The sequence below is a fragment of the Vipera berus genome (assembly GCF_964194415.1).
Source record: "Vipera berus genome assembly, chromosome: 3".
Classification (NCBI taxonomy): Eukaryota; Metazoa; Chordata; class Lepidosauria; order Squamata; family Viperidae; genus Vipera; species Vipera berus.
In genome coordinates, this window is record NC_138204.1 from 214407855 (window position 1) to 214430474 (window position 22620).

At 45.0% G+C, this 22620-nt stretch overlaps 1 protein-coding gene across 1 annotated transcript in view; it reads left to right on the plus strand.

The window, feature by feature from the left end:
• Window positions 1-6404: 6404 nt before the first annotated feature.
• ADGRB1 (adhesion G protein-coupled receptor B1) overlaps window positions 6405-22620 on the plus strand; it is a gene marked incomplete at its 5' end in the record, with an annotated part of 265769 nt that continues 249553 nt past the window's right edge. The window contains one exon of the mRNA XM_081323014.1: window positions 6405-7152. Within this exon, the coding sequence (XP_081179140.1) occupies window positions 6405-7152 (748 nt within the window). The remainder of the gene's footprint in view (window positions 7153-22620) is intronic.

Consider the following 22620-nt stretch of genomic DNA (forward strand, 5'->3'; position numbering starts at 1 on the left):
CTTAGAGCAAACATGACTTGGGCGATAGAGAGGGGGTGTCTTCTGCAGGGCCTACCTTAGATTTCAGGGGAGGTCCTTCCAACCTTTGAAGGGCCTCTTGGAGACCTCAAGGGAGAGACTGAGATGGGGAAAAATAAAGCCAATCTGGATCCTTCAGAAACTGGAAGAGGTACATTCTGGGGTATTAGCTTCCAAGGACCCGTTAGTAGTAACTGAAAGTTAGTAATCTCAGTTTGTAAGATCTTGGAACTATCACTATTTGAGACAGAAGTCAGACAGGGAACAGGAATCCCCATTTCCTACCATCAAATTCCAACCCATCCCAACCCACCTTAACATAACTCAACCCATTCCAACCCAAGCGGTCCCAACTGAACCCAACCCATCTAAACTTAACTCAACCCATCCCAAGCCAACTCATCTTAACTTCTCAACCCATTTCAACCCATCTGAATCCAATTCAACCCACCGCAACCTAACTCAACCCATTCCAACCCAACCCATCCCAACAGAACTCAACCCATCTACACTCAACCCATCCCAAGCCAACTCATCTTAACCTGACTCAACCCATTTTGACCCATCTTAATCCAGGTCAACCCATCTCAACCTAATTTAACCCATTCCAACCCATATCAGCCAGCTGAACTCATCTCAACCCATCTCAACCCATCTCAACCCTTCTCAGCCCATCCCAATATCCTGTAAGTTAAAAAATCACTGTTTCGAATCCTGCTGTATTAGTTCAGGATGAGAGTTTTCAAGTGGTGAAAAGAATTTGATCGTTCTTAAGTTCAATCAAAGCTGAAACATCCAGCAAATTAGAAATTAGTTGATCGATATGAAAAGTTTAATGCTTGGTTTGACTGGGGTACCATTAACCGTCCCAACTCAAAGCATGGCTTCCAAACATGAGAGGCCAAAAAAGTTGGCATGTTTTCAGTGACGTTGTGCTCAAACTACCAGGGACAATCCTGGTAGTCTAATTTAATTGCAAGATAGTAGACACTCTTGATTGGTCCGGGGAAGAATAAGCAATACTTCCTACAGTCCTTTGAAGCTGGGCATGCCAGTTGGGTTGGTGGGAGCTGAAGCTCCAAATGTCTGGGAAATAATAAGCCGCTGCTCAAGAAACTGTTGATGCAGAGAAGAGAATTTACTTTCCTTGTTAAGGTGGTAAAAGGTAAAGGTAAAGGTTCCCCCACACATGTGTGCTAGTCATTTTCGACTCTAGGGGCCGGTGCTCATCTCCATTTCAAAGCCAAAGAGCCAGCGCTTGTCCGAGGACGTCTCCGTGGTCATGTGGCCGGCATGACTAGACGCCAAAGGCGCACAGAACGCTGTTACCTTCCCACCGTAGTGGTCCCTATTTTTCTACTTGCATTTTTACGTGCTTTCGAACTGCTAGGTTGGCAGAAGCTGGGACGAGTAACAGGTGCTCACTTTGTTACGCGGCACTCGGGATTCGACCCGCCAAACTGCCGCCCTTCTGATCCACAAGCTCAGCGTCCTAACCCACTGAGCCACCGCGTCCCTTTAAAAGTTAATAGTCTCCAGTTAAAATAGACACTATAGAAAAAAGACCTTTTGGGTCCAAAGCTTTTTTTCTCCCTCCCTCCCTCCCTTCAATCATACATCTTCATTCCTTCCTCCTTCTCTCCTTCCTTCCTTCCAATCATACAACTCCTCCCTCTTTCCCTCTCCCTCCCTCTCTCTCCCTGCAATCATACATCTCCTCTTCCTCTCTCCCTCTCTCCTTCCTTCCAATCATACTCCTTCCTCCCTCTCTCCTTCTCTCCCTCTCTCTCCCTCTCTCCCTCCTTCCAAACATGCATCTCCTTTCCTCTCTCCATCCCATCTCTCCCTCCCTCTTTCCCTCCCTCCAATCATACATCTGCTCCCTCCCTTCCTCTCTCCTCCCTCCCTCCCTCCCTCACTCCCTGGAATCTATGAATGTTCACCGAGGATTTTGGGGTTTTTTTGGAATTTAGCAAGAAAATAAGACACTTGAACCCTAAGCCAGTGTTTCACCTGAGAGTTGCAGCAGAAGTCCGACAGAGCAAACGTTTAAAGGCAAAAATCTTCTTTTTGAGGGAAGGGTCTTCTCAGGCGTTTTTCTACAAACCTGGTGTGGCACTGAGCAGGTGGAAACATTTTGTATCTCAGTTCAGCTGCCGAGCCAAGAGCGGAGTGAATTTATTGCCAGCTCTGCTGGAAATCCAGGTGTTTTGCTGACATTTTTTTTTCATTTTATGTGCTGGTGTAGTTAAGCACCTCTCTCACTCCCTCTCTCTCTCTCTTCTCTCTCTCTCTCTCTCTCTCTCTCTCTCTCTCTCTCTCTCTCTCTCTCTCTCTCTCTCTCTCTCTTTCTCTCTCCCTCTCTCTCTTTGCACACCGAGCTGGAGGGGAGATTAAAGCTGCCTCTCTTCCTTGCAGTAAAACCTGCCAGACGGGGCTCCGTTTAAGGCAAATCGATCCTGGGCTCTAACAGGCGAAAAACAACAACCCAGCATCCTATTAGCAAGGATGTTTAGTTAAAGTTGGTTGGCTACTCAGAGGAGCCTGGCAGGGTGAGAGCGGTAGGAAGCCAACAGAGAAAGCGTGGCCAAGTCCTTCTGTGTGGTTTTACATACCGGAGTCAACCAGCGCGGTTCTCCAGGGAGGACAGCTGTTGCGGATGATGGGCTTATGGGATGCGGGGTGGGTGGGTGGGGGAATGGTTTGCCCTGGCAAAGGTTGATAATCTGCAGAAAAAAAACCAACAACACTTGTTTATCCCAGCCAGCCCTAACCGTAACCTTATGTAAAAAGAGACCAAACCCCACTCCCTTCTAGCATGGATGATGTTACCTAGGTTGGTAATGAACCGTCTGCAGGAAAACACCCAAGCTCAGAGAGCACCAAGGACACCATAGTCATAATCCTCCTACTCCTCCTACTCCTCCTACTCCATTATATTAAAAGTCAGAAGTTCATGGCTCTCAACCTACAACTTTCCCCCCCCCTAATTACTGATAGTCAGTTTGGTCTGGTGCAGGGGTAGGCAATCTCGGCTCTTTTATGACTCATGGACTTCAACTCCCAGAATTCCTGAGTCAGATATGCTATGCTGGCTCAGGAATTCTGGGAGTTGAAGTCCACGAGTCATAAAAGAGCCGAGGTTGCCTACCCCTGGTCTGGTGGTTAAGGCGCCAGGCTAGAAAGTGGAAGATGGTGAGTTCTAGTCCCGCCTTAGCAGTGGTGGGATTCAAATATGTGAAGAACCGGTTCTCTGGGTGAATGCAACTTCTGGAAGTCCATTCTGGGCCTGGGCAACAAAAAATTAGCTACCGGTCCATCAATGGAGGTTTTTAAGGAGAAACTGGAGAGTCACTTGTCTGAGATGGTATATAGCAGACATGTCAAACACAAGGCCCGGGGGCCAGATCCGGCCCGTGAAGTGGTTTCATGTGGCCCATGAGGCCATCCTGGAAACAGTGAGGGAACGGCCCCCACTGCCTTGGCCCTGGCCCAGAGACCCTCAGATCTGTCCCACTGCTGCCCAGGCCCCCATAGGCACCCTTGAGGCGAACGATGTAGAGCTGGCCATGCCCACCCAGTAGGCCATATGCACTTTAGCCACACCCACCCAGTAGGCCATGCCCACCCTGGCCATACCCATCCGGCCCCCTGAGGGCAACCACAATGCTGATGCGGCCCTCAATGAAATTGAGTTTGACACCCCTGGTATATAGGTTCTCCTGCATGAACCGGGGGCTGGACTAGAAGACCTCCAAGGTCCCTTCCAGCTCTATTCTGATTGATTGATTGATTGTTTGCGTGTTACAGATTGCATGAGACACAACAGCTTAAGGACTCACAGCTAGAAGGAGACTTGTCCCAGAAATTGCTGGTCAAGATAGATAGAAAGCTTGATTCGGGGTGTGATGTAGACAAAAGGAAACCTTATGGAGATATGCATCCATGCCACCTGGTTCTAGTCAACTCAAGCGTATATTAATTAGACTCTTCTTCAGGTCTTTTAACACTAAGCATGGTCTATCTGTGTTCCAGGTTGTGTGTAACGCACATTGTGGGTGGTATATGATGTACATGGCAGCGTGGGTGGTACTGAAGTGAGACCGTCCAACAGTTCTGCTTATTGCAGCTCTTCATGACAATCTACAGGCAAGGTCAGGTGAACATCTGTGCTGGTATTTAGAGAAAGTGTATTTGTGGAGATAGAGTTGGCTTATATGGCCTTGCTTGAAAAAACACCTTCAAAAGGAAGAAGATAGCTTGTGTCATAAGTGCTTAGCAGAGAAGGGAGGGGAGTGTATTACACAATCAGGTGTGACCTTGGACTGTGAACAGAAGCTTCCATACGGTCTTAATATCTAAGCTAAGTAGCTGTCTTCCAGTATTTGAGGGGCTGTCATAGAAAAGAAGGGAATGTCTGTGGCAGGGGTCTTCAAACCTGGCCCTTTTGTGACTTGTGGACCTCAACTCCCAGAATTCCTCAGCCAGGCACGCTGGCTGAGGAATTCTGGGAGTTGAAGTCCACAAGTCACAAAAGGGCCAGGTTTGAAGACCCCTGGTCTAAGGAGATCCTGCATCCTCCAGCTCTGACTGGATGGTGGGGAATGGCAGGATTTATACTCCTTGCAGACGGCCGGTCATTTGCATTCTTTTAGAGAGTCATTGAGGCCACTTGGAGGTTTACCTGTGCCCTCAGGAACCATGTGTGCTTCAGTTTGAGATGGAGATAACACAGGCTCATCCCTTACAGCCTGCACCTGTCTTCAACAGCGAAGGGATACAGACAACATCCTACAGTCAAGAAGGCTCCACACACACTTGCACTAGTTAGGTGTCCCTGAGGACACAGGTAAACCTCTAAGTCAGTGACGGTGAACCTCTTAGAGACCGAGTGCCCAAACTGCAACCCCAAACCCACTTATTTATCACAAAATGCCAGGGCTGCATCAACATTGTGGTGCCCTCAGAGGGGGAGGGGGGCAGGGAGGCACCTCTGAGTGCCGCCTCTGGCACGCAAAAGCTGGGGGTGCCAAAATGGGCCACTGTGCTGCAAGGCGCCAAAATGGTCACCGCCACGCCGCCGGGTGCAGATACAAGGCGCTGCACCATGCAAGAACGGGGCAGGGCTAGTGAGTATCACGCAGGCACTAGCCCTGCCCCATTTGCAGCGTGGGTGTGCTGGCGGCCCCATGCGCACATGCACGCATGTAAAATGCTTCCCCTTCCCTTTTCTTCCAGTTCACCAGTTGACAATGGTTGGTGACTTCTGCTCTATCACCTCTACACGAGCTTCGCATCCTTTGTGCTAGGCGGGGCTCCTGCTCCGGGTTGCAGTGGCGGCTGGATGGACCTGCTGTGGTGGCAGTGGCACACGTGCCAACAGAGAGGGCTCTGAGTGCCACCTCTGGCATGCGTTTGCCACCACTGCTCTAAGTGTATGACTCATAATTTATCCTGGTCTTTTTTTACTTCCTCCCTAGAAATGCAAGGCAGCTGGTTTCTGTGTCTAAGGGTTGAACTTGAAGACTTTCAAGGTCTTCCCTTCCCATCCTATGATTCTAGGTTCTAGTGATATCTTTTAGATCAGGAGTGTCAAACTGCCGGCCTGCGGGCTGGATGCGTCACGCTGAAACCGCGCCCACCCCATTGCCGGCAATGGGGAAAAAGTCACGATACATCGTGCGACATCACATGATGTTGCAAGTTTGACATGCCTGTCGTCAAGGCTGCTAACATCGGATGTTCTTGCTTGACAACATAGGGAGACGTAGCCTTCCTTTAACTCGTATATTACTTTTAGAGCTAAAATTAGTGGACGCTGGGGGGAGTAGGGAGAATGTATCTCAAGACTGTTTGCAGTAAGAGAAGAGAAGAATTTGGCGGGTTGTTAAACAGGAGGGAAAGCTTGCATCTTAAACTAATTGGAGAATGTGATTTATGACGTTAAAATTAAGGGAGGGATTTGTGTTTTGATACGATGTGTTCAGGGGAGGAGAATTCAGATTTTGGCTTCCAATATGTACATGCCGAAGCTATGCAACTATAATAAGAGATTCTTTAAGGTAAACAATGCCTTGAAGTTCTTTGAAGTACTGCATTTGTCAGAACCATGACACCTGTTTTAGATGTTCTTACAAGGCAGATCTGGGCCTCACTGCCTTTCGTCATTCTGCATTCTGCAAATTCATGAAATCTATGGTTTCTCTTCTCTCTGTAGGTTGCTTGTCCGAGCCACGAGGAAGAACCTGAATCCAGACGTGAGAAGGCTGGATTCATCTGCCACTGAACTGGGGCCCAGTTCTCTCTCTCTCTCTTTCTCCTGTTATGTCCAAGATCTGCACTTTGCCTGGCAATTGCTTTGAGTTCCAAAGGACCAGGGGACTAGGATGAGGAGGAGCAATAGATATTCCTTGAACCTGCTTTGGTTGTTGCCACCGTTCTTAGTGTGGACCGTGGTGGCCCTTGACTTGGGACCCCCGCCTTGCACCACCTTGGTCCAGGGCAAGTTTTTTGGATACTTCTCCTCTTTTGCTGTCTTCCCATTGAACGTTTCCCGCTGCAATTGGATTATCCAGAACCCCGATCCTAGGAGATACACATTGTACATGAAGGTTTTGAAGCCCTTGGGCCTCTGCGACCACCAGCAGATACACACGTACCAATTTGACTCCTTCTTGGAGTCTACGCGGACGTACCTGGGCATGGAGAGCTTTGACGATGTGTTGAACCTTTGCGACGGCTCTACCCGCTATGCCTTCCTCCAGTCAAACAAGCAGTTCCTCCAGATGAAGCAGACTCTGTCCAAAGTGGATAGCGGGTGGATCAGGTGGAAACCAGCCAAGATTCAGGAAAAAGACTTCTCGGTTGAGTATCTTGTGGTTGGCAACAGAAGCCCTAGCAAAGCCGCTTGCCAGATGCTGTGCAAATGGCTGGATACTTGCTTGACCACCAGCAGCAGCTCACACCCTTGTGGCATTATGCAGACACCATGCTCTTGTTTCAGTGGAGAGGTGCTGGATCAACCCAGTGAGATCCTTGGCTTAACCAAAAAGCAGGACAATTGTTTTAAGGATGGGATTTACTTGGAGAATTGCATGAGTTCTACCAAGGACACCACTGGGCTGGATTTCTTGGGTAAGTAAAGTGGTTGATGCTTTGATCGAAGGACCCCACAAAATGTTTGCCTAACTGGGTGATGTGATGTAATTTCTTTTCTTTTAAGCTGTTAGGGTGGCCATCACGAATGATTTTATCGTCCAAGTTAATTTGCTTTGATTTAAACCAGTTATGACCAGCAGCATAGATCTATCTTGACTTGACTTTGAAAGGAACTGATGAATATACAAGTAATCCTCCACTTATAACCATTCATTTAGTGGCTGTTCGAAGTTACAATGGCCCTGAAAAAAGTGATTATGGGGTCAAAATCTAGGTGCTTGGCACACAGCATCAGGTGATTGTTATGAGAGAAATCTTCCATTACATAGTAAATAAGCTGAAGGGCTTGATTCCCAGACTTCACAACTCACTCCTGCAAATGCACATTTTATTCATTAATCAGTGGAACAAGCTGCCTCCACAAGTTGTGAATGCTCCAACACTGGACGTTTTTAAGAAGGGACTGGGCAACCACTTGTTGAAGTGGCATAGGGTTTCCTGTCTGAGCAGGGGGTTGGACTAGATGACCTCCAAGGTCCCTTCCAACTTTATTATTATTGATCATCGGACAGTCAGCCAGATGTTCAGACTGGACTTGGCATTTTTGTCTACCTATTGAGTCCTTCCCAAGGACCTGGGATAGGCAGTTGTGGATGTTTGATGGTGTTACAGATCTCGTCGCAGGATGGAAGCAGTTCCTACTAAGGCCGCCTTTTGCAATTGATTAATGGTGAATTTGTCAATGCCAATGGTGCTCAAGTGGTGCTCCAGTTGTTTTGGGATTGTGCCCAAGGCACTTACATTGTTGTTGTTGTTGTTGTTGTTGTTGTTGTTGTTGTTATTATTATTATTATTATTATTATTATTATTATTATTATTATTATTATTATTCCCCTGGGTCTGTAGGCAAGCCAAGAAACAGAAATCGCCGAAGCATCATGGGTTTCTTTTCAGCTATGGCAATGTGTTTATGATAATTGTAGTGTTCTGAGGTCATGTAATCCCCAACCTGGCCAACTCTGTGTATTCTACTCTACTCTACTCTACTCTACTCTACTCTACTCTACTCTACTCCACTCCACTCCACTCCACTCCACTCCACTCCATTCCATATTTTCCATTCCATTCTATTCCATTCCATATTTTCTATTCCATTTCTTTCCATTCCATTCCATATTTTTTATTCCATTCCATATTTTCTATTCCACCCCATCCCATCCCAAAGCTCCCTTAACAATTTGTTCTGATTAACTGGATGTCTATATAGCTTTAATGAGACAATGTGACTCACATGAAAATATTCAGATTTGCAACTGGTAGGTGGACAAGACTTGGCTTCAACACCTCTCTTTTTGTGTTTGCTTGTTCCTACTCAAAAGGAAATTCTCCTTGCAAAAAAAAACAAAACTGGATTCTCTCCCTCCTACCCCTACATCCATAAAATTATGGTGGACTTGTCAGCCTGATGTTGCTTCAAGAGTTGTTTTTATGCGTATTCCTTTTGAAAAGAATCATACAACATCTCGGCAATTTCAAGTTGTGCTAACATTTTTTCTGAATGTAAAAGGGAAATCAAGAGGATAGCAAAATAAGGGGAAACTAACAAACAAGGAGGAGAGAAGGAAATGTTTCCCCAAAGCTCCTGAGAGAAGGACAAGAAATAAGATGGAAAGTTATCAAGGAGAGATCCAACCTAAATTAAGGAGAAACTTCCTAACAGTCAGGACAATTGACCAGTGGAACAGCTTGCCACCAGAGGTTGTGGGTGCTCCATCACTGGAGGTAGCTGTATCCTCTGCCACTTTGGAATGGACTAGAAGACCTCCGAGGTTCCCTTCCCAGCTCTATTCTGATTGATCGATCTTTCATCTTTAGTTTGGATCTGGATGGGGTTTGGATTCAACTCCGATTCATGGAGCTGCAGGTGTCATGCCTCCGTCGGAGCCAGAATCTGCAGAGGAAAATGAGCTGGAACGGGACCCTATGGAGGTTGAGGGAGAGGTCTATGTGGCTTCAGAGGAACGTGGGGAAGAGCAGGCTGAGGCAGGCCAGGGGCCTTCAGGATTGGGACCGGAGGAACAGGAGAGGCAGAGTTCAGGCAATGAGGAAGGGACACCCCCACCTGATCCTCGAGCACGGAGAGTGGAGAGAAGGAGGGAACAACACAGGCAGGCTCAACTACTCGGGAGGAGAGTGTCCTGCCCCTCTCCACAAGGCACATCTGGAGGCTGAGACTTAAGGAGACGCTGTGGGGACGGGCATCTGTTGGGAAAAAATGCTGATTCCTTGGAGTGTTGTGTGTGTGGTTGCTGATCTCTTGTTCTGTGACTTCTGCTTGGAAACCCGGAAACTCTGACCGTTGGACTGACTGACCACGTTGCTTGGAGGTTCAAAGACCTCAGACTGCATTTTGGCTTCTCTTCTGAAACTGCTCGGGCAAGCGTGTATTCACACAGACTCCTTAGGTTTATGATGTGTATGTCATTCCTTGTTATCTCTGTGGCCTTGAGTAAATTCCGCTTCTAATCAGACTGTATGTGAAACTACTTGCGGCCAGAGGCGGCTGAAGGGGTGTGCGTGTCTTCCTTTGTTTGGAGGCTCGCCAGAAACGTGGGAGCATTTGGGGGGAAAATTGGAGCAATTAAAGGGCAGTTTGAAGTGCCAGCTGACTGCATTGCCTCTGTGCTGTGCCCTGGGTCATCACAGCAGGTGTCTCCAAAGATGGCGGCCCAAGGAGGCCATGTTTTTTTCTTTCCACATGACCTTGCCTCATCTTTATCTGGCTGTCTTCTCTGGGTCTAAAAGCAGATGGTGGAAACCAAAAGCAGGGACTGAGATCTCTGCAGAGTATCAATAAAACAAGCTAATATCCCAACCTGGTGGACCCACAGCAGAAACCCTGGCAGCCAACGATATTGTCTTCGCAGATGCCAATGTTGCGCTCATCAATTTTGCATGCGATTTGCATGACTCACGCTGAGCATCAGAAGGGAAAGATAAATCCTCTCCTCTTCGCCCTGGAAGCAGAGAAGCCACAACGGTTCTTGCGAAGTCCGACAAGATCATCATTTGCTGGATGTAAGTGATCTCAGTTTTGATCTCTTCCGGGTGTCTGGAGCTCCTCCTCCCATCGCATTTTGAACAGCCGATTGAAAGACACTGTCTCCTTCACGTCCAGGTTTGGTCACCACGATATAAACAAGACGCTGAGCCTCTAGAAAGAGTGCAGAGAAGAGCAACAAAGATGATTAGGGGTCTGGAGGCTAAAACATAGAAAGAAGGTTGTAGGAGTTGGGTATGGCAAGTTTAATGAAGAGAAGGAGTAAGGGAGACATGATAGCAGTCTTCCAATATCTCAGGGGCTGCCCCAAAGAAGAGGGAGTCAAGCTCTTCTCCAAAGCGCCTGAAGGCAGGACAAGAAGCAACGGATGGAAACTAGTCAAGGAACTTCCTGACAGTTAGAACAATTAACCAGTGGAACAACCTGCCTCCAGAAGCGGTGAATGCTCCAACACTGGAAGTTTTTAAGAAGAGATTGGACAGCAATTTGTCCAAAATGGTTTAGGATTTCCTGCCTGAGCAGGGGGTTGGACTAGATGACCTCTAAGGTCCCTTCTGAGTCTGTTATTCTGTATTCTATAGCTTCTAAGGGCTGCCCTACCGAGACTGTGTTGCTGTAGTCTAGTGAAAAGGAGATGGGTCTGCAAGAAAATCACCAAGTTCAGAGAGCTCCAAGGACCCCACAGTCTTTCTCCTCCTCCTCCTCCTCCTCCTCCTCCTCTTCCTCCTCCTCCTCCTCCTCTCTGCAAACCCCACTCCCTTCTAGCACTGATGATGTTACCTATTTGGATAATGAAATGTCTGCAAGCAAATCGCCAAGCTCAGAGAGCACCAAGGACCCCTTATACGAAGAACTGTACTAGGCATATACCATAGCATGTCTTAACAACCTGGACTGAATGGATGAGATGCTGAATTAAAGCAAAAGTGTGATCCATAAAAGTTTTTATTGCAGCAGGGATGCGCTGGGCACCCTGAGAATTCTAAAAGACCTGGATAGCTGACGTAGATATAGATGCATTGATTGTAGCTTTATTAACTCAATACCCAGGTTGTACGTGCTCTTTTTAATCTTAATTATCTTTTGGTTGGTCTGAGTGATAGCCATGTTCTATGTACTATTGCCACGTTCTATTTAATAACCGGCAAGATTCTGCAGGACTTCAATAGGAAGAGCTCGATTCGATTGAAGTTGCTCTAAGTTTGGTAATCACTATAAAGGTTAACCCTCCTGTTTATCTGTTTGTAGCTTTAATTTACAACAGTCTCTTCACCCAAGCCTTAGCGCTAATGTCCTCAGGGTCTAAGCGGGCTAGCTGAACTGAGAACGTTTCACCTGTACTGACTGGGTTCAGTTGATCTTTTATTCCATGTTGTTTTATTTATCTTATATTATCTGTGATTTTATTTCCATGTTCTGTGCCGCATAACGCTGTCGAGGGATTGAAAAAGCCTTTTAACTATGAGGTCCTTGGTGCTCTTGGTCTATTTCTGGCAGACATTTCATGACCCAACTAGATAACATTATCAGTCCTAGAAGGGAGAAGGGTTTGCCCTCTTTGATCTATTAGCGGCTTGCCCTGTCAGTGTTGGTGGGAATGTTTTTTTTGCTTGATTAGGCTGTTGTTTCTTATTTGTTTGTCTAGACTGATGGTTCTAACACTGACAGGGTGAACCACTTGTATATAAAGAGAGACTCGCTGCTAGCACTGCTGATGTCATCTTGGTAATCAAATGTCTGCAAGCAAAACAACCAAACTCAGAGAGTAGCAAGCACCCCACAATCCTCCTCCTCCTCCTCTACAGACCCCACTCCCTTCTAGTATTGATGATGTTACCTAGTTGGGTAATGAAACATCTGCAAGAATCCAACCAAGCTCAGAGAGCATCAAGGACTGCATAGTTCTCCTCCTCCTCCTCCTCCTCCTCCTCCTCCTCCTCCTCCTCCTCCTCCTCCTCCTCCTCTCCTTCTCTGTCTCCCACTCCCAAACCCCTTCTAGTGCTAATGATGTTACCTAAATGGGCAATGAAACATCTGCAAGAACACAACCAACTCAGAGAGAACCAAGGACCCCACCGTTTGCCTCTGAGCTGTAAATATTCTCTTCCTTCAAACACCCCCCCAGCACTGATGATGTTACCTAGGTGGGTACTGAAACATCTGCAAGAAAACTACCAAGCTCAAAGACCCCACAGCCCTCCTCCCTCCTCCTCTTCCTCCTCCTCCTCCTCTCTGCAGACGCCACTCCCTTCTAGCACTGATGATATTACCTAGGTGGGTCATGAAACATCTGCAAGAAAGCCACCAAGCTCAGAGAGCACCAAGGACCCCACAGTTCAACCCAGAGCTACAGATATTCTCTCCCATTTGTCTTTTACCCTAACCTAGTATGGTGGTTACTAGTATGATCCTGGGAAACAGGAAGTAATGGGGAAGATAGTGTCCATAGGAAGTAAAGTATGGTTTACACTTCCTACTTCACATACGTGCCCGCACACACACACACACACACACACACACACACACACACACACACACAAGCAAAGACTTCCTTTTGGATTCTTTTGCCCTCTCTGGAAGAGAAAATTCAAAATGTTTTGGACCTTCCGATGATACGTCTTTGAAAGGGTAGAAAATGCCAATAGACACCAAGCATTTCGTTCTCTTTTTCATGGATCTTTCTGCTCATCAGCTCCCAAAGGAGCTGTGGCCCAAATAAAAGACCTTTCAAACAGCCGAAGTTGCCATTCCACATTCGTTGCTGTGGTGGTCTCCTTTTAATGTACAGAACTCCATGTCATACTAATAGCAATTTTGTGTGGTGCACACCTCATGAATTCAAGGCTCATCGCTGTCACCACATGACTTACCCAATTAAGTGAACGCTTCCTAGCTTGGGGGATATAAATGACTACTACGTCACAGTAAAACTTTTTGATGGTTGGAGATTCTGAAAAGGAAGGGACCTTGGAGGTCTTCTAGTCCAACCCCCTGCACAGGCAGGAAACCCTGTGCCATTTCAGACAAATGGTTGTCCAATCACCTCTTAAAAACTTTCAGTGTTGGAGCACCCACAACTTCTGGAGACAAGCCATTCCACTGGTTAATTTTTAATTTTTTCGCTGTCAGGAATTTTTTTTCTTAGTTCTGTGTTGCTTCTTTCCTTGATTAGTTTCCATCCGTTGCTTCTTGTCCTGGCTTCAGGTGCTTTGGAGAAGAAGTGGACCCCTTCTTCTTTGTAGCAGCCCCTTAGATATTGTAAGACTTCTATCTGAATAACAAAGTTGGGACCTTGGGTGTCATCTAGTCCAATCCCCTGCTCAGGCAGGAAACCCTAGACCATTTCAGACCAATGGCTGTCCAGTCTCTTCTCAAAAACTTCCAGTGTTGGAGCATTCAGAGCTTCTGGAGGCAGGTTGTTCCACTGGTTAATTGTTCCAACTGTCAGTTCTAGCTTGCTTCTCTCCTTGATGAGTTTCCATCCGTTGCTTCTTGTCCCGCCTTCAGCTGCTTTGGAGAATAGCTTGACTCCCTCTTCTTTGGGGCATCCCTTGAGATCTTGGAAGACTGCTATCATGTCCCCCCTTGTCCTTCTCTTCATTAAACAATTTCAGACAAATAGTTGTCCAGGCTCTTCTTAAAAACCTCCAGTGTTGGAGCACCCACAACTTCTGGAGGCAAGCAGTTCCACTGGTTCATTGTTCTCACTGTCAGGAAATTTCTCCTTAGTTCCAGGTTGATTCTCTCCTTGGTTAGTTTCCATCCGTTGCTTCTCGTCTTAACGTCTGGTTCTTTGGAGACTAGGTTGACCCTGTCTTCTTTGCGGCAGCTCCTCAAACATTGGAAGACTGCTATCATGTCACCACTCATCCTTCATTGCTCCAAAGACATGAGTGGATAATTCTGTAGGAGTTTCATCTCCTAAATGCCTCAAAAATACAGCATGATTTAGGGCCCTGGTATCAAAAGGCAAAGCGCTGCAAAAAAGAACGTGGCAGGATATAAAATCTGAACGGTGAGAGAGACTTGCTAAGTGGCCTTTGGCTATAGCAGAAAATCATTTACTTTTAGTCTGTTCCTAGCATGCATTTAACGATAACCCCATTCCGCTAAATTTCCACATTAGCTTGCAAATTAAAGCAGAGGCACGCATTTGCCTTTAGTTCGCATGCAATTTTTGATAAGGGAGGAAATTTGGTCACAGCTGTCCTTAATGCAAGTATCTCTGCATGCTCTTTTTTTTCTTCCCCTAACTGAATTCATTTTCTGTGCAGCAGTGTCCTCAGTCTACCCAATTTTGGTTTTGCTATTCCTGGATGAGAAATGGACTGCAAAATCTAGAGAAGGTTTTGCACTGATCTGAATGTTTTGGAAAATGTTATTTGGGATGGGATGGAGTGGGATAAGATGGGATGAAATGGAGTGGAACAGAACAGAACAGAACAGAACAGAATAGAAGGTGCAAGCTATATCTCTCTATTAATCTGATCCTTCTTGCTTCTTTTCTCCTCCTCCTCCTCCTCCTCCTCCTCCTCCTCCCCCTCCTCCTCCTCCTCCTCCTCCTCCTTCTTGTGTGATCGGCTAACAACCTTATGTTTTGGGATTTAGAAATGGTTAACATTTGCCCGTCCTTATTTTAATGACCTGTCTGGCCTCAGGCTTGGCTCCAGACTATGTTGTGGTGATGGGATGTGCACCAGGAGAAGGAATGTGTATGTGTGTGTGTGTGTGTGTGTGTGTGTGTGTGTGTGTGTAGGTGTAAGTTTAGGAGAAGAGCAGGCAGAGCTGGGCAAAGCAGAGTTAAATGTGGCAGTAGCTTAGAATCGTTATGTTGCCACAAATGGCCCAAGTCCAAACCCTCTTGAATTCCATTGACTCTTATTGGGTGCCAATTGAGTCCTGAACTTTAGTTGATTAGATCCTTCTGTATAGGCTTGAATAAATCTATACAGTAACTTCACATGTGGTCCTGATCCATTGTGCCTGACAATAGGAGGAAATGCACCACAGTTTCCCAAGAAGCACATCCCAGAGAGGGTCCCAAGAATAGAATAGAATAGAATAGAATAGAATAGAATAGAATAGAATAGAATAGAATAGAATAGAATAGAATAGAATAGAATAGAATAGAATAGAATAGAATAGAATAGAATAGAATAGAATAGAATAGAAAATATGGAATGGAATGGAATGGAATGGAATGGAATAGAATAGAATAGAATAGAATAGAATAGAATAGAATAGAATAGAATAGAATAGAATAGAATAGAATAGAATAGAATAGAATAGAATAGAATAGAATAGAATAGAATAGAATAGAATAGAAAATATGGAGTGGAATGGAATGGAATAGAATAGAATAGAATAGAATAGAATAGAATAGAATAGAATAGAATAGAATGGAATGGAATGGAATGGAATGGAATGGAATGGAATGGAATGGAATGGAATGGAATGGAATAGAAAATATAGAATAGAATAGAATAGAATGGAATGGAATAGAATAGAATAGAATAGAATAGAATAGAATAGAATAGAATAGAATAGAATAGAATAGAATAGAATAGAATAGAATAGAATAGAATAGAATAGAATAGAATAGAATAGAATAGAATAGAATAGAAAAGATGGAATGGAATGGAATGGAATGGAATGGAATGGAAAATATAGAATAGAATAGAATAGAATAGAATAGAATAGAATAGAATAGAATAGAATAGAATAGAATAGAATAGAATAGAATAGAATAGAATATGGAATGGAAATAGGAATAGAATAGAATAGAATAGAATAGAATAGAATAGAATAGAATAGAATAGAATAGAATAGAATAGAATAGAAAAGATGGAATGGAATGGAATGGAATGGAATGGAATGGAATGGAATGGAATGGAATGGAATGGAATGGAATAGAATAGAATAGAATAGAATAGAATAGAATAGAATAGAATAGAATAGAAAAGATGGAATGGAATGGAATGGAATGGAATGGAATAGAATAGAATAGAATAGAATAGAATAGAATAGAATAGAATAGAATAGAATAGAATAGAATAGAATAGAATAGAATAGAATAGAGCTGGAAGGGACCTTGGAGGTCTTCTAGTCCATCCCCCTACTCAGGCAGGAGAACCTATTCCATTTCAGACAAGTGGCTGTCCAGTCTCTTCTTAAAAACATCCAATGGTTTACTTAACAACTGCAGCAAGAAAAGGCCGCAACATGGGGCAAAACTCACTGAACGAATGTTTCATTTATGGCCAAAAGTGCTCCCTCTGGCTGGGTGTCTAAGGCAAGGCTGCGACTCACAGTCCCCCTGGTTTAATTGTAGTGCCTTTAATTGCTATGCCGCACTGACTCTCAGGCTGTGTCTTGGCTTATTAATGAAAAATATTCAGCGACAGCAGAGTAGTGAATGCAAGAGGAGTGTGTTTTAAATAGATGGAAGAGATGGATAGGAATTCAGATCTTACGTCTCTTTCTGCATTTGGGCAGCGTGATGCGCTGAGGTCTTCTCATTTTGGAGCAGATGGAATGTTTAATGCCTGGGCACTTTAACAACCAAACCTACCTGATTCTTCTTCTTCTTCTTCTTCTTCTTCTTCTTCTTCTTCTTCTTCTTCTTCTTCTTCTTCTTCTTCTTCTTCTTCTTCTTCTTCTTCTTCTTCTTCTTCTTCTTCTTCTTCTTCTTCTTCTTCTCCTCCTCCTCCTACTCCTACTCCTACTCTCCTCTTCCTCCTCCTTCTTCTCCTTCTCCTCCTCCTCCTCCTCCTTCTCCTTCTCCTCCTCCTCCTCCTCCTCCTCCTCCTCCTTCTCCTTCTCCTCTTCCTCCTCCTCCTCCCTGTAAGCCCAACAAGTTGGGTCATGAAATATCTGGAACAACCAAGCTCATAAAGCACCAAGAACCCTACAATTCTTCTCCTTCTCCTTCTCCTTCTCCTTCTCCTTCTCCTTCTCCTTCTTCTACTTCTCCTTCTCCTTCTTCTCCTTCTCCTTCTCCTTCTCCTTCTCCTTCTCCTTCTCCTCTCCCCTCTCCTCTCCCCTCCCTCTCCCTTACCATCTACCTCCTCCTCCTTCCCCTTCTCCCCCTCCTTCTCTTCTCCCCCCCTCTTCTTTTTCCTAATTTGCCAAAGGTTATTAGTCTCCAACATCCATGCATTTGAATGATCACTCTCTCCGGGACCTTGGGGGGTTAAAACTGCAAGCTGTGGAAAGCCTTGCACGTATTTGACATCCCAACCTCATGCAATCCCCAATCAAGTTGAGGTTTCCTCTTTTTTGGTTGTCATTTTTTAAGCCCTCCCTGCTACATATTTAGAAGCCTCTTTCCAATGTCTCATTACCTGGACAGAATTTCATCTCACCTCAATCATGACCGGATCATTGGTGGAATATTTTTAGACATGCCGATAAAAAGGACTCTGCCGCTCTCGACAGCTGACCTTGCCTACGAGAGCCGACACCGTGTAGCTTCGATGTGGGAATGGGTGCACCTTGCAGGTGTGCCTTCCCAAGAACACTGAGTCATCTCCAGAGGAGAACAAGCATTCCCCGTAGGAAAAAAAAAAGTACAGATGTCATTTTCTTCCAGCTTGCTGCAAGCCGGGAATAACTCTGAATAATTGTGAGCGTGTGAGAGAAACAGCCTTCCTGATTGCTTGGATTTTTTATTTTATTTTTTTAATCTGATGTGCCAGCATGCTACATGCACCCGAGGGGATTGGCAGAGAGAGCCGATCATGCAATCTGCATCACAGCAGCCATGCAAATTCCACCCTTGGGGGCTCTGCAATAAAGATCAGCGAGCGTGGCGATGTTCCAAGGCATGTTCTGTCATTTTCAGAAAGGAAAAAAAAAATGTCTTAATTCTGCAGCTGTCTCTTGGGGTATTGGCTGTTTTTCTGAATGTGGACAATTTAATCAGACTAGAGCTGGAAGGGACCTCAGAGGTCTTCTAGTCCAGCCCCCCTACTCAAGCAGGAGACCCTATACCATTTTGGATAAATGGCTGTCCAGTCTCTTCTTAAAAACTTCCCGTGTTGGAGCATTCACCGCTTCTGGAGGCAAGTAGTTCCACTGGTTGATTGTCCTCACTGTCAGGAAGTTTCTTCTTAGTTCTAGGTTGCTTCTCTCCTTGGTTAGTTTCCAACCCTTGCTTCTCATCTTTCCCTCTGGTGCTTTGGTGAACAACCTGCCCCCCTCTGCCTTGTGGCAGCCCCTCAGAAACTGGAGCACTGCTATCATGTCTCTCCTATTTCTTCTTTTCTTTAGACTAGCCAAAGCCAAGTCCCGCAGCCGTTCTTCGTACGTTTTAGTCTCCAGGCCTTGGATCATCTTAATTGCTCTTCTCTGAATTTTGTTTTCCAAACTCTCAACATCTTTTTTGTGATATGGTGCCCAAAATTGGCTGCAGCATTCCAGGTGTGTCCTTACTAAGGCTTTGTAAAGCGGTACTATCACATCTTGGGATCTTGATGTGGACTCTTCTGTTGAGGCAGGACTGCACTGGCTTTTCTGGCAGCTGCAACATACGACTGGCTCAATATTTAAGTGGTGGTCCACCAGGACACATAGATCCTTCTCACAGACACCACTGTTGAGCCAGGTGCCGTCCATCCTGTACCTGTGCATTTGTCTGACCACGAGACCTTACTTTTCTCATCACTCAACTGCACCTTGTTCGACTGATGGAATGGAGGATGGGGTGATTTGAACAAAGTTCGATCTGCTGAAGCAAAATAGAGACCTACAATCTCCACCCAGCCATATATATTTTTCCCCAATTCAGAATAGAACTGGAAGGGACCATGGAGATCTTCTAGTCCAAACCCCACCCCCCCACCCCGCTCAAGCAGGAGACCCTATACAATTTAAAATAAATAAATAAATAAATAAATAATTGTATTTATATATTTATTTATTGGATAGCCAATTGAGACAAATGGCTATCCAATCTCTTCTTATTTAATTCTTGTATAACAGGATAACAGAGCTGAAAGGGACTTTGGAGGTCATTAATCTAGTCCAACCCCTCGCTCAAGAAAGAGACCCTATTCCATCATCATCATCATCATCATCATCATCATCATCATGAAGAAGAAGAAGAAGAAGAAGAAGAAGAAGAAGAAGAAGAAGAAGAAGAAGAAGAAGAAGAAGAAGAAGAAGAAGAAGAAGAAGAAGAAGAAGAAGAAGAAGAAGTAGTTGGAAGGGACCTTGGAGGTCATCTAGTCCAACCCCCTGCTCAGGCAGGAAACCCTATACCATTTCAGACAAATGGCTGGTCAGTCTCTTCTTAAAAACGTCCAGTGTTGGAGCATTCACAGCTTCTGGAGGCAGGTTGTTCCACTGGTTAATTGTCCTCACTGTCAGGAAATTTCTCCTTAGTTCTAGGTTGCTTCTGTCCTTGACTAGTTTCCATCCATTGTTTCTTGACCTGCTTTCAGGTGCTTTGGAGAATAGCTTGGCTCCCTCTTCTCTGGGGCAGCCCCTGAGATATTGGAGCACTGCTATCATGTCACCCCTCGTCCTTCTCTTCACTAAACTAGACATACCGAATTCCAGCAACCGTTCCTTATATGCTTTAGGTTCCAGTCCCCTGATTATCTTTGTTGCTCTTCTCTGTACTCTTTCTAGAGTCTCGACATCTTTTTTACATCGTGGAGACCAAAACTGGATGCAATATTCCAGGTGTGGCCTTACCAAGGCATTGTAAAGTGGTATTAGTACTTCACTTGATCTTGATTCTATCCCTCTGTTAATGCAGACTAGCACTGTGTTACTAAGGCTTTATAAAGTGGTACTAATACTCCACGTGATTTTGATTCTATGCCTCTGTTTATGCAACCCAGGATTGCATTGGCTTGCTTTTTTTTTTTTTTTTTTGGCTGCTGGCTCACGTTTGGGTGTTGAAGCTCATGTTTAAGGCTTGTAAAAGGAGTCACTAGATCACAGATTCCTCCTTGCCTAGAAGAGTGTGAACCGAGTTGGATACAATGAAATTGGTGATTCAGGCCATCCTGGATTTAGAACGAATCATTTATTTATAAAATTTCCATTCTTTATTCATTCATTTGCATTCATTTGACCAGCTGTCTGAGAGGAGTATAAATCCTCCCATTCCTCCATCCTCCAATCAGAGCTGAAGAAGCTTCTGGGATGAGAAGCGAAACGTCTTCAAAAAAAACAACAACAAGAGAGCCCACTTCCCTCCTGAAAAAAAAAAGCGCCTTTGGGACAACTGTGACCTGGATGATGGAGGATCTCCACCGACGTTAAGCGAATCAGTGGAAACTCTAGCTTAGCAACTGCACGATTCGCTTAAAAACTGTGACACAGATGGTGGTGAAATCAAGCACTTCACAACGCCTTCCTCAGCGGTGGAAATTCTGTCCAAATTTTGCTTGCAAGTCAAGGACTACCTCTACACTAGATCACCCTCTACTTCCCCGAGAGAGGTTGGAAAAGCGATCACGTGATGTGGCTTCTCAAGCTGACTTCTTTCTAGTCTAATGACGAGAAGGACGAGGGGTGACATGATAGCAGTGTTCCAATATCTCAGGGGCTGCCCCAAAGAAGAGGAAGTCAAGCTATTCTCCAAAGCGCCTGAAGGCAGGACAAGAAGCAACGGATGGAAACTCATCAAGGAGAGAAGCAACCTAGAACTAAGGAGAAACTTCCTGACAGTTAGAACAATTAACCAGTGGAACTCCTTGCCTCCAGAAGCGGTGAATGCTCCAACACTGGAGGTTTTTAAGAAGAGACTGGACAACCATTTGTCTGAAATGGTCTAGGGTTTCCTGCCTGAGCAGGGGGTTGGACTAGATGACCTGCAAGGTCCCTTCCAACTTTATTATTATTATCATTCTGGTGTAACCAGGTTAGGTTCTCTTCAAGGATCTAGCATTCGTCTTTCTGTGCTTCTTGCTGTTTGACCTGAATTCAAACTCATAACCAACTAAACATCTCCCCAAAGGAATATCTCATTCTTTTCTCATTCTCTGCCTCCTGCTGCTTGACCTGAATTCAAGCTGGCCTTGGAGGAAGAATACACATTGATTGCTATTCTCAGCTCAGACAACGAACGGTTAGAAAAAGTACGCCAGACCTGCAGCCATTCAGATTTCAAACCACAACGGTCATTTTTATTTACTCCGGTGATTTATTGCCCTGAAATCCTTATGCCCCGACTTCCTTTTCAGATATCCCTTTTCAGATATCGACCCAAGGAACAGCCAGCAAAGTGCTAAGAGTGAATTAAACAGATGGCTTGCAAAGAAACGTGGAAAAATAACGCTGCAAAAATTCTCAGGGTTTCAAAAACCATCCTCAGCCCAACAGGTCAAACGGGAAAAAGTGAGGACTTTGGCACAAAGTGTAAAGTGAAAACCAGGACAGAGCCAGGTACATACCTGTGCCATAAAGGGATGCTAAGCATTTCAATGTCTGAAACTGGAAGGCTTGCAGGCTGTGATTTATGGGCACTGCTGTTGATAAGCTTCTTTTATTGCAAGACCTGGAAAATCCATTAAGGAAGAAAGCAATGACTCTAACATATAAGGTGAAAGCTATATCTCTCTATTAATCTGATCCTTCTTCCTTCTTTCCTCCTCCTCCTCCTCCTCCTCCTCCTCCTCCTCCTCCTCCTCCTCCTCCTCCTCCTTCTTCTTCTTCTTCTTCTTCTTCTTCTTCTTCTTCTGGTGTGATCGGCTAACAACCTCATGTTGTGTGTGTGTGTGTGTGTGTGTGTAGGTGTAAGTGTAAGTGTAGGAGAAGAGCAGGCAGAGCTGGGCAAGGCAGAGTTAAATGTGTCGGTAGCTTAGAATCGTTATGTTGCCACAAATGGCCCAAGTCCAACCCCTCTTCAATTCCATTGACTCTTATTGGGTGCCAATTGAGTCCTAAACTTTAATTTATTAGACCCTTCTGTATAGGCTTGAATAAATCTTCTATATGGCAACTTCACGTGTGGTCCTGATCCTTTGTGCCTGACAATAGGAGGAAATGCACCACAGTTTCCCAAGAAGCACATCCCAGAGAGGGTCCCAAGACAAAAATAGAATAGAATAGAACAGAACAGAACAGAATAGATATGTAACAGAACAGAACAGAACAGATTAGAGTAGAGTAGAGTAGAGTAGAGTAGAATAGAATAGAATAGAAAGAAAAAGAGAAAGAGAGAAAGGAAGGAAGAAGAGAAGAAGGAAAAGTAGTGGAATAAAATATCCTCAGTCAAATTCTAAAATGTTCATTAGGTAAAGGTTCCCCCGCACATGTGTGCTAGTCGTTTCCGACTCTAGGGGCCGGTGCTCATCTCCGTCTCAAAGCTGAAGAGCCAGCACTTGTCCGAGGATGTCTCCGTGGTCATGTGGCCGGCATGACTAGAC